General features: G+C 35.2%; 2 protein-coding genes across 3 annotated transcripts; both read right to left on the bottom strand.

Moving 5' to 3' along the window:
* Window positions 1-294: 294 nt before the first annotated feature.
* Window positions 295-3,138, bottom strand: LOC143465325 (carbohydrate sulfotransferase 12-like). The gene is made up of 6 exons (XM_076963554.1): window positions 2,959-3,138; window positions 2,534-2,675; window positions 2,026-2,237; window positions 1,688-1,839; window positions 785-954; window positions 295-694 (listed from the first exon to the last, which is right to left on the bottom strand). The coding sequence occupies exons 1-6, from the start codon at window positions 3,115-3,117 to the stop codon at window positions 471-473; spliced, it is 1,059 nt and encodes a 352-aa protein (XP_076819669.1). The 5' UTR covers window positions 3,118-3,138; the 3' UTR covers window positions 295-470.
* Window positions 3,139-5,437: 2,299 nt separating this feature from the next.
* LOC143465319 (uncharacterized) lies at window positions 5,438-11,535 on the bottom strand. Of its 2 annotated transcripts, XM_076963547.1 has the most exons (3): window positions 6,666-11,535; window positions 6,384-6,553; window positions 5,438-6,300 (listed from the first exon to the last, which is right to left on the bottom strand). In XM_076963547.1, the coding sequence occupies exon 1, from the start codon at window positions 9,515-9,517 to the stop codon at window positions 7,592-7,594; it is 1,926 nt and encodes a 641-aa protein (XP_076819662.1). In that variant the 5' UTR covers window positions 9,518-11,535; the 3' UTR covers window positions 5,438-6,300; window positions 6,384-6,553; window positions 6,666-7,591. The 2 variants fall into 2 exon arrangements, with proteins under 2 accessions (XP_076819662.1, XP_076819661.1); XM_076963546.1 differs by having other exon boundaries at window positions 6,384-11,535.
* Between the last annotated feature and the right edge of the window lie 1,122 nt (window positions 11,536-12,657).

Genomic DNA, 12,657 nt, shown 5'->3' with positions numbered 1-12,657 from the left:
ATGTCGTTTTTCCGGCCTTCTGGGCCATTCTACTGATAACACCGTTATAAAGGGTTGTGTTTATTTTTTAGCGAATTCAGTCGTCTAACACATGCTTCGGTTTACTATTCTTGGTTTTTGTATTGTATTGTTTATTTTTCGCCATTAACTATGCGGAACGAAAGTTAGGATGCTAACCGTTGTAGTTATAGCACAAAAAAAAACATGCTCACGAACAATTGTTTGGCATTATTTAGGCAACAAAGAGTTTTGCCTGGGAAGAACACCTTTTTTCTGATAAAGGAGTCACTGCCATTCACTAGTGGCATTTTATTGGTGCTTATTATAAACAGCCAATAAACCCTCAACTTTTTCGAAGTGCTTGAAATAGGAGTTAGGGAGGTTTTTGATCAAAATCATCTTTGAAACTAATTTTCCTTAAACTTAATATAGAATCCAAATGGATGAGAAATTACTGAAAAAGAACTAAGCTACCAGCCGCCAGCAGTTAAGTTATTTAAATCGAAAGTATAATCAAATAAAAGAAAATCTTGTTCATAGACATCATATAAGCGTTTTATAAGATTCGTTGGAAGTTGAGAAAAGTATTTCTTGATCGTGTCTTTGGGGGATTCCCTCTTCCAACTGCTGGGGTTGTGTAAACGAAGAACTCTGGCACTTGTCTTCAGTATGTTCCTTAAAATCCACGCAGCGTCTTTCAAGGAAGCAAAAATAAGAGGGTCCAAAGGGTCTCATTGAAACTGTTTAATTGTTGTTTCAAGTTGATAGTTTTAATTCAACTTACCTTCTTCGAAAGTTTCCAGTTTAATGACAAAATTAAACGGCACTACGCAAGGGTCGCAAGTAGTTGCGATAGGCTTAAAATGGGGGTCAAGGCAGCTGCTGTTGTCGCCGTGGTCTGCTATAAACCGGGCAAAATCTTTCCACTCGATGAAATATTGTCCCGGTCCTTGCCTAAAAAAAGGTTATGATATAAACAAAGATCAAACGGGAAATTATCCTGAAATAAAAAATATATGTAAGTATAGGCCTACTGTCGTGTCTATTCTGAATAATGTAACCTTTTAAAGCCTAATTATGCGTTAAAGGTTGGTTGGTCACAGGAAAATGTTAGTAATAAATGTACCAAAACTGGTAATAACCTAACTGGAATATACCAATTCAGAAAATAGGGTACTTAAGGAGAACTTAGCCTTACCTAAATAATATTTACTCGCAATAAGTTTCCGTTATACATTGCCATGATTCACAGAGCAATAAGAGTTAATATCACAGGTTGCTAAAAGAAGAATAAGAATATTGAACAATAAAAAAAAAATTTGTTACAAATTAAATGCCATTTTGGTATTTTCCGGTTCGATAAATTTTATTTTGGTTAAGCTTATATATTAGGCTACAATGTTCTTCTACTGGCATCCTGTGATAATAAAACTTACTGTTCTGTGATTTCTTGTAACTTCTTCTTCCTGCTATCGGTACTTCTATCTTGTTACATCCGGCTTTAGTCAATTAGTAAAATTAATTTTGGTATGGCCTATTCTGCTCTATTGGCATTTTTTCAGTTTGGTGGCCTATTTTCCGTTTTGGTATTTTCATTGTTCCTGTTTTAGTTTGGTAAATATTAAGGGATGTAGGTTATAGCGCGTTTATATCACGATCAGGACTGCGCAAGCAACATAATACTCACCACCTCCCATACATATTTGTGTATTTCTTCAGTTCAGGATATTGCTTGAACCAAGTATTATAGTAATAAACCTGCTGACATTTGTCTCTCCAACCTGATATCATCCTAGCAAAGGGATGGCGAACATTGACCATGATAGCTGAGGCTTGGTCCTGCAATATGAGAAGAGGAAAGTTTTAATAAACTGATTTGTTATGAATCTGAGGCTTAAAGTTGCTCAAGTACCATGCTAGGTTATACAATTAAAGTCCTTGGCCGACACCTAACGGACTATACGTTACTGCTTGGTAAAAGCATTGTGTGCGGCTGGTCAAAAATTTGCTTTTAGCGACTGTTACTTTCCAGATTTCCAACTTTTTTGCTGCTTCTAATTCTTCGAAAGCGTTCACGTTGCCGTGGATGGCTTTTTCCCAAAATTGTTCCCTCGCTGCCTCGCCTGGAGCGCGCAAGTTCCAGAAAACGTCATTCCATGTTGAACTCCCGGCTTTCAACACTTGACAAAGCATCGTGCGATGAAGGTAACTGCCGATATATCCGTCAGTGGGCGCCCCTGAGGTAATTTTTTACTTTCGTGACATTCTTATTGTAATTTTTATATATTCTTAATTTTTTAATCTTTTCTAAACAACAGGCTTAAGGCAAATCCTTTATACGTTTATCATCAAACTGTTTGTTGGATACGTAATGGACTAAATCTATATTATATAAACAACTGTTCGAAAAGACATCGAAAGCGAGCGTTTCTTGCTTTGTGCATTTGATTTCGGGACACTTTTCAATGCAAAATGTTTTGATTAAGCTTACAATACAAAACACTCATTATTGTAGTAATTTCTGGATGCTGACCTTTTTCTTTTACTTGCTGCCATTTTATACGAAATTCCGGGTCAACTCTCGAGCACCGTCTGGCGATGGTTTGCACCCTTGCGTCGAATCTTTGTTTGGTCACGTGACTAGGCTCACGAAGCGAAAGATCCTGAGCTGCCATCTGTCGATCAATGCAAGGTTTGTTTTATGAAAAATTTACCTTGTGTAATTGTGTGGATGACTTTCTTAGTAACACAAACCGATATGTCAGTGGACAAAATAAATACGTAAAGCTGTACATATGGCTATATAGTATATATGGAGCTTTATGTAGCTGAATAAGCTATAGGCTACTAGGTCTAAATTCGTAAACTTGGTTGTACCATTGGTGGTTCATACACTCTGTAGTAGAAAATCTAAACGTCCCATACGTATAATTACAATAAGATTTAAAAAAATCTCACCATTCGCTTTGACACAAACGAACTTTCTTTTGTCTTCGGAATATGACGAAAAGATTTTCGTTTATGTTCTTTGTGATAACTTTCTTTGCTGGTGTCTTTCTTTGTTTTAACTGCTTTTGTTGTGGTTGTTGGTTTGCTCAGTTCTTTTTTACTTGTCATATGAGGCAGTTTGTCTCTTTCCTTTATATTAGACATGTCTCGAATTAAGACGAAATGAAGAAATAACGTACCGACCACAACCACAGCCATCAACAAGAAAAACCTGCTCCTAATGGTTAAGAAGTGCTGAGCTTTGCTTTGCCAAAACTTAGGTAAAATCTTCCATTTAAACAGCATTGTTACCTCCGTATATTGCGCGATGGCTTTCTTGCCCACTCTTAATTAGTTTTTGTTTAGAAAACCCACATCATGCTATTTGCCTAAAAATCTTTCACGGCTTGCTACAGTCAGCACTTTTGAGCACCACTGAAGGACGACGTAACAGAAAATTGTTTCATGTTTCTTAAATTCAGTTGCTAATTTGTTCGTCATTGCTTATATTTCGCCCGAAGCGATGAAGATTTCATGTCACTAGACAATCTATCAAGTTGTACGTGTGTCGACAAAATTTACACCATAGGTTTGTAGGTTATACAGTCGAACTATTGCATTTATATACAGTGATGTATTACATGATAGCTTTGGTTCACAAATATTGAATTACTGTAGCATATAAAAGGTGGGGAAGATAAACTTGCTTTGAAATAGTGATAGCAATGGTTCTATAGAGGCCTAGAGCTATGTTTTTCGCGACGTTTTGAATTATAACTCTTAAATAAATATATATGCTCGTACAGTATATGTACATTATTTTTTAGTTCTGAAATAATATCCGTATCAATTAAAATTCGATCTAAGAAAAGTAGACCCGATTGGATAATGTAATATTGTTACTGCTGTACCATTTAACGCAGTAACTAAATCCGATAAATTCATTAATTTTCTTTAATCGAGTTTATAACCTATAGAAGTTGGAGGCTTATGCAAGTTTTTACTTTTGGGTGAAAGTCGACTTTCCTGCGCAAAAGGGTGGCGAATTACGAACATACATACCTGGGCGAAGAGAGTAAAAATTATGTAATTACATTTTGGTCTTTAGTAGTTACATCAGGTAGACCTACCTACCTTTTAGTATATACTGTAGAATGGTTATTTTTTGGGCTTCTGTTTAAGATTAAATTCACAGGTTCACTTCTGTACTTGCACTTCTACAACTTCACTTAAATAGTAGTTTATTACAGAATTGATACAATTTTGGTCGTGCAGTGTTACGAATTTCCATACGCCCCATAAAATGTGATTTCCATCGTTCCACAACGAGAACAATTGTTTGGTTTTATCCAATGTGGGATCTTACGATGATGAAACAAAAGGCAGTTTCATGAAAATATTTAGGAACACACGGTACACACTCATCAATAACACGACCGTCTGTCCGTGTCAGTCTTTAAGTGAGTTTGATTATTGCGTAAAAGATTTATTACAAACAGTCACAAGCCAACAATTGACGGAAAATGCTCAGCCTTTCTGGTAGCCTTTTCTCGGCCTTCACACCTTACTGTGCTATAGTTCTTGTGAAGGTTGTAGCCTATATCATCTGAGTGACAGTTTATTAGAGTGACAGCTCATTTGAGTGACATAATTATAGTTCATTTGAGTGACACATTTATAAGTACTGTTTAATTCATTTGAGGGACACATTGATAAGGACTGTGTAATTCATTTGAGTGACAGATTGACATTTGTTGTTTAAGTTGCAGTTAATTAGTAAATGCAGATGACAGCACACACAAGACAAAGTTTAGAGTACAATCTACAAAAAAAACAACCAAGAATCCTCAACCATCTCGTCCAATTGTTCTGTTAGTTCCGCAGTTGGTCCGATCTTAAAATTACGCGCAATTCGGCGGAGGAATACTTCCTGTGGAAGGTCTTCTTGCTCGGAAAACAAATTTCTAATGCAGGTTTCTTTTTGCCTTGTCATACGGCATACGCGATCGGCGCAATGGTGTCGATGCACCAAATTCAAGGCGAAAGAGTTCTTGGGAAACTCTATGATGCTCGCTTTGAAACTATTCAATTATTTTGAAAATTCTTTGGTTGTATCCTTTGACAATTGCATTGAAGCGGTGATGCCAGCCATATAAGAGCAACGGAAACCATGTTTTCTATTGCGTTGGTGTGATGTTGTGCAAAATGCAACAGATAACATGGTTTCAGTTGTATTTGTGTGAAGAGCAACGGAAACCATGTTATCTATTGCATTTATATGGTATGTGCCACTCATTTCAAAACCATTACTGTAGTTTGAACAATTGCTTACTCACCAATGTGTCACTCAAATGAAGAGTCACTCAGTTGATCAACTACCCTTGTGAAATCAGATCACTGACTGGTTATCATACAACATCAACCAGTCTACGATTTGGTTGACACTCCATAGATGAATATGGTGAGATTTATACTTGTGACCTACTTGCTGAGAAAATGAATGTAAATAGGAAAAATCTGCATTTGATGTGAATATAGAAATAAAAAGAAACTGGAAAAATGAGTACATCAATTCAAATACATTGCAATCAGTGAAAATCAAAACAAAATCAACTGAATATCCTAAAACGGTTCATATTTCGGAACAGGACTTTTGCAAATGTTTGAAAATTAAACAAGATGTTTGCGGTGAAAAACATAACAGTCATTTGCATGAATAACAAATCACCAAACCAGTTTTATGTGGTAGAAGTTTAATTGCTAAAGTTACTATAATTCTGAATGTAAACAAATACCCAAAACATTGCCACTTCTACACTTATAGGACTAATAGATCTGATTAAAACTTAAACCAAACATTTCATTATTAATGGTGCTCTCCAAGTTGGACTGCTCTATGAGTTTGCAAATTGTTGTTTTGTAAAAAGAATTTGAAACAAACAAATGCATGTAATAAAATACCAAAAACATGTCATAAACTCTCATATGATGCTGAAAATCACTGTTTCAGGAAAATGATTTGCAGCAAATCTTGCATTGATTTGGAGATAAGTCCATGTGAGTTCTTAAATCAGTTTGCAGGTTTGCCTTTTATTTGATAGATTTATAAGACACTGAGCAACAGAAATGCTTCCCAGTCATCTTTGACAAATGTCATGGAATGCTTAACCTTGCTTTTAAACTTTTTACCATTCAATGTGCATTCATCAGGAAATTCCTTTGCTGACATATTATATTTTGGGAGTGAGTTTGTTTCATTCAAGTTTTAAGGATCAACAAGTTTGTCCAAATATGTGGAATTTGCTTCATTCTCTAAATGAGTGAAAATATTATTCAACACTGCCGCAATTTTGTTATTAGACGATTATCGTCTGACGATTACAAAATTGAGATACCTCTCAATCTCCCATCAACTCTTCTTTGATAGCTTCAATGTGAGGAGAAACAAATGCAATCTCCGAATGACCTTCATTAATACAAATGTCAATGTCAGACTTTTCAACTTATGGTTGCAATATTTCCTCATTTGGCATTGAACTGTTTCTGGTTTTGCATTTCTTTATTTCTGCAAAAATTTTTAAACACAAGTTTTCTATGTTTTCTTGCATTTGATCAAATTCCCACTTCACATCTTGTCGCATCACTGATTGTTTTCATAATAATCTCGATATGCTTACCGCTTGGATGAGAGTCCATAGTAAACTATAAAAATGTGAGCTAAAGAAACAATTATATTTAATGTAGCGTTTGACGGATAACGCACGAATGACATGATGATTGTATATGACACTGTTTATATCTGTAACTTATTTGTTGTGAAATGAAAATAAACACGCAAAACTGTATAAATTATTACAAGTATTCAAGGACAGAGAAATCAACGAAACTCAAAGCATATTGAGAACAACATACGATTGCATTGCTATGTGAAGCAAAGAAGCATTGCTTATGTGCAACCTGTGCTAAGCTAACATCGCAATAATTCTGTATGTAAACAAAACTCAAAAACATGTTTAAAAGGTTCATAAAAGTTAAAATTTATCATTGCAAGTTTTGCAACCTCTACGTTTATAACAAATCAAGAAAACACATTAACTGAATATCTCACATAAAGTCAAAAGCAAATTTCTTGTGAAATCATATCAATGATTGCTTTCACGACAACGTCAACCAGTCTACAACCTGGTTGACACTCCATAGTTGAATACATTGCGGTTTATACTTATGACCTATTTGCAAAGAAAATGAATGTGAAATTGTGAATAGCAGGAAACTGGACATGATTTGAATATAGAAACCGGGAAAATTATTACATCAATCCAAAGACACTGCCATCAGCGAAAATCAAGACAAAAAGAAACAAACGTCCAAAAATGGTTCATATTTTCTAATGTGATATTTGCACATTTTTAAAAAGGAAACAAACATTTTACAGTGCAATACATAACAATAATTGGTATAAATAACAAAATAAACAAACTAACTTTATGTGGAAGAAACATTAACGCTAACATTACTGTAACTCTAAATGCAAAGAAATACCAAAACACTGTCACATCTACATTTATAATAGATCTGATTAACATCTAAACCAAACAGTTCATTAAGGGCGCTCTCCAGTGTGGACTCTCATATGATGCTGTAAAGTGTTGTTTTCCGAAAATGATTTCAAGCAAACATCACATTGATAAGGGCGCACTCCAATGTGGACTTTCATATGACGCTGTAAATTGCTGTTTTCCGAAAATGATTTCAAACAAACATCACATTGATAAGGGCGCTCTCCAGTGTGGACTCTCATATGACTTTTCAAAATTTTGTTTTGTGAAAACGATTTCAAACAAACATCGCATTGATAAGGGCGCTCTCCAGTGTGGACTCTCATATGTTGCTTCAAAGTGTTGTTTTGTGAAAATGATTTCAAACAAACATCACATTGATAAGGGCGCTCTCCAGTGTGGACTCTCATATGATGCTGTAAAATGTTGTTTTCCGAAAATGATTTCAAGCAAACATCACATTGATAAGGGCGTTCTCCAGTGTGGACTTTCATATGACGCTGTAAATTGCTGTTTTCCGAAAATGATTTCAAGCAAACATCACATTGATAAGGGCGCTCTCCAGTGTGGACTCTCATATGACTTTTTAAAATCCTGTTTTGTGAAAACGATTTCAAACAAACATCGCATTGATAAGGGCGCTCTCCAGTGTGGACTTTCATATGTTGCTTCAAAGTCTTGTTTTCAGAAAAAGATTTCAAACAAACATCACATTGATAAGGGCGCTCTCCAGTGTGAACTCTCATATGACGCTGTAAATGGCTGTTTTGTGAAAATGATTTCAAACAAACGTCGCATTGATAAGGGCGCTCTCCAGTGTGGACTCTCATATGATTTTTCAAAATGCTGCTTTCCGAAAATGATTTCAAACAAACATCGCATTGATAAGGGCGCTCTCCAGTATGGGCTTTCATATGACGTCGTAAATGGCTGTTTTGTGAAAATGATTTCAAACAAACATCGCATTGATAAGGGCGCTCTCCAGTGTGGACTCTCATATGATGCTGCAAATGGCTGTTTTGTGAAAATGATTTCAAACAAACATCGCATTGATAAGGGCGCTCTCCAGTGTGGACTCTCATATGATGCTGCAAATGGCTGTTTTGTGAAAATGATTTCAAACAAACATCGCATTGATAAGGCCGCTCTCCAGTGTGGACTCTCATATGTTGCTTCAAAGTGTTGTTTTCCGAAAATGATTTCAAACAAACATCGCATTGATAAGGGCGCTCTCCAGTGTGGACTCTCATATGATGCTGCAAATAGCTGTTTTGTGAAAATGATTTGCAGCAAACATTACATTGATAATGGTGCTCTCCAGTATGGACTTTCATATGACGCTTTAAAGTGCTATTTTTCGAAAATGATTTTAAACAAAAGTCACATTGATAAGGGCGCTCTCCAGTGTGGACTTTCATATGTTGCTTCAAATTGCTGTTTTGTGAAAATGATTTGCAACAAACTCGACATTGATACAATGGTTTACTCTTGTGAGTCTTGAAACAAATTTTCATTTTTGTTTTTTGTTTAAAAGATTTATCACAAACAGTGCAACAGAAATGTTTGGTTTTGTCATTTCCAACAATTCGTGAACATTTAACCTCTCTAGTATTGCTCTCACGATTTGTGATGTTTTTATCAGGAAACTTCGTAGCCAATTTGTTGTGTTCCTCTTGTGAGTTTTTTTCATTTAGGTTTTCAGAATCAACAATGTCATCATCGAATGTTACATTTCTATCAATCTCCGACTGAGAGAAAACATTATTTGACATAAGAGTAAATGTAGCATCTGTTTCAGTCGGAAAAATCTCAGTATCCTGCAACGACAAAGATTTTTCTTCAATAACTTCAAGATGAGCTACAACTGATGCCTTCTTTGAATGAATTTCTTGAATACAAATGCTAGTGTCAAACTCAGACTGTATAGCTGACGGTTGCAATGTTTCTTCAAATGGCATTGCATTGTTCATGCTTTTAGTTCCTTTTCATTGTGCAAAAAGCTTTAAATACATGTCTTCCATGTTTTCTTGCACCTTTGCAAATTCAATTTACTTCGATATCTTGTTGTATTGATTTTAATTCTGGCAAAATAAGATCATTCAATGTTTTTAAAACAAACTCAAGTTGAATATGAGCTGGTTGACACTCTACAGTTGCATAAGATGCTGTTTATACTTATGACCTATACGCTAAGTGTAACGTCCAAATTATAAGCTACAAATTTGCAGGTTACACTAAGTAAAGGAAGATAAATGTTAAAGCTTAAAAAAGTAGAAATACAAAAATCATTTTCAAAGATATTGCAATCAACAATAATCAAAATGAAATGAGACAAACAAATTCCTAAAGTTAGTTAATGCAAGTTAATTGTTTCGAACGTATACAAATGTGCCTTCAACTTTAAGGATTTCTCTGCATGACAACACTGTTACGCTAGCCCACTTGTGTGAATTGTCAAATGACACTGCAAATGGTATTGAAATGGCTATTTTGTGAAAATGATATGTAGCAAACATAACATTGATAAGGTCGCTTTCCAGTGTGGACTTTCACATGGATTTATAAATCAACGCATTGTGGAAATGATTTGCAACAAATTTTGGATTGAAAAGGATGTCCATCAGTATGAACTTTCATAATACGCCTAAAACTGCTGTTTTACGGAAATGACTTATTTTATACATTGCATTAATAACTAGTGTGAATGTTAATATTATACCGCAAATATAGCCAGTTAGATTTTATCAAATTTATCGTTTTTATCAAATTTATCCCGAACATTTAAGCATTTTTTACATTTCTCCTTGACGCATATTTCAACACAAAAATCCTAGACATGTCCGGAAAAAACCTGACGTATGACCCTTTGCTAGCATTGTTATCGGAAGCAAAGAGGCATTGCTTATGTGCAATCTGCGTTAATACTAACATTACGATAACTCTGTATGTTAAAAGATATCAAAAACACATCTAAGAGGTTATGAATCAACTCAAAGAGATAGGCTTTTCAATGCAAAATACATTAAATCAAAAAACTACTATCGCAAAACCACATCATAAACCTTCCGCGAACTTCAGCTTACAACTAGATCTAGGCTAGTTTATGATTGCTTACAGCCTTAATTTGGACAGAATCCTTGTACTTTTAATGAAATGGTTGTAAATGGTAGCTGAACCTGACAGCTTGACCCACTTCACTACAATTATTGCTTGTTGAAATGTTTATTTCGGGTGATGATATATGAGTCTCGTAAGGTCGTTGTCTGCTTTTCTCAACCTAGAACTTCACACTCTCAACCAAACTTCACCTTTACGAATTATTGTCTGCTGAAGATGACAACAAATTTGTCTAACTTAACACTGAAATTCTTCAAGTTGTACGCAACAATGTTAACACATAAATGACAACTGTATATACTGATTATAATGAACCTTCTTTGAAAGATAAAATTTCAACAGAACATTTGCACAGCAGCAGCATAAAAACCTTCATATTGCAGCGTTGATTGTAACAGCAAGACAGAATGCGTAAGCAGCTGTGTATAACTCACATAATATATAGGCATGATATTTAACGCCACGACTTTAAACGATAAACAGGAAACAGGATGTCATTGGCAAATCATGCGCTGATCGTCACATACCGTATTTTCTTGAATAGAAACCGCGGCAACTGTTTTTTTATTTTTGAAGGTTTTGTGCGGCTTCTATTCGTAGGCGGCTTCTATGTTTATTACATGAAGTACCGGTAAAGTTGATTAGATGACAATGAAATTCTGCGCTCTCTTTTGACAAAAAAGTTATATTACTATCCGATCACTACTACCATGTGACAAGTGCTGTTTTTCGCATGTGCGAGCTCTCAATGACAGCCTTTATATTATACCGAAGCGATTTCAGCATTGTCTTCTGCGGTTTCTCTGCTAAGGTGGCTTCTATTGTTTATTCTACATATATTTATACCTACATAAATTCTGAGTATTTAGGAAGCTGTAAAAAAAAGTTACAAAAACTTGTCCTACTGATAAGACATGCACAGATAAAGTTGTTTTAAAATAAAGTTTTAAAAATCGTTTCTAAACGTTTTAAGAGGCATTGGAAAACGTTATTGCGTTTAATTAATTGTGGCGTTTGGATATCATCAAATTAACCAAGTTTTATAATTGACACTTTTAAAACGCGGTTTTTGCATTTTCTCTAGCTGGAATTAAGTAAATGTTTATACAAACAATTAGCGTTGCTAAGCTCCTATGTAAACATGGAATTTTAAAACCAACATATGTGACGCAGATTGAAGTTTTGAAGTACCTTGTTTTCACGGTGTATAGTTTGAGTGTATTCGATGAAACGTTTAGATAAAGTAAAACGACACGTGGTGTATGCGACACGTGGTTTTACGGTAGCAATGATTGGTTCTAGTATCTTTAATCAAATCGTAGTTTCAAACCAACACATGATGTAGTAAGTGTGTCAAGTGGTTTTCTGTACTGGTGTAAAGCGATTTGAATTCTTTGTGAGAAAAAGGCTTAAATTGGAACTAACACGTGATTATGGGCTGATTGGCTAAAAGCTGATTGGTCAATACTTTAGTATAAAAAGAAATGTTTGGTTTAAATTGATCTCTTACAAACTGCTCTTAGAAAACGGATCTTGGAAATTCTCTCTTCTCTGAGTTATTTCCCTTGTTCTGTAAAATTGAAGTTATTACTGAATTATTAAGAAAGTGGGATCATGGTGTAAATATTGCTAATTCGATACAACTGATTCGGACAATATAACAACTAAACTTTATGAAGTTGGTGTTGATTTAAGAAGCAAATGAGACAGTAAACGCAACGGAGTCAAAGACAATCATAGGAGTCAGACAATAAAACTGAAAGACTGGGTTTGGCTTTGGCCATCCCAAAACCATTACACCACACCAAAATCCCATATAATATTGCAGCCGACTTCTACGAAATTCGCTACACCTACGATCAGCCCAGCGATCTTTCCTTCTCATTTTCCAGCGAAATTCCAATATCAACCGCAAATCTCGTATCGGGCTGTTTATTGACTCCGAGTGTTGCAAAAAGTGCGGAAACTTTTGTGGTTGATCTCAACGATATTC

This window comes from Clavelina lepadiformis, chromosome 7 (assembly GCF_947623445.1).
Source record: "Clavelina lepadiformis chromosome 7, kaClaLepa1.1, whole genome shotgun sequence".
NCBI lineage: Eukaryota > Metazoa > Chordata > Ascidiacea > Aplousobranchia > Clavelinidae > Clavelina > Clavelina lepadiformis.
This window is presented reverse-complemented; position numbering and strand designations above follow the sequence as displayed.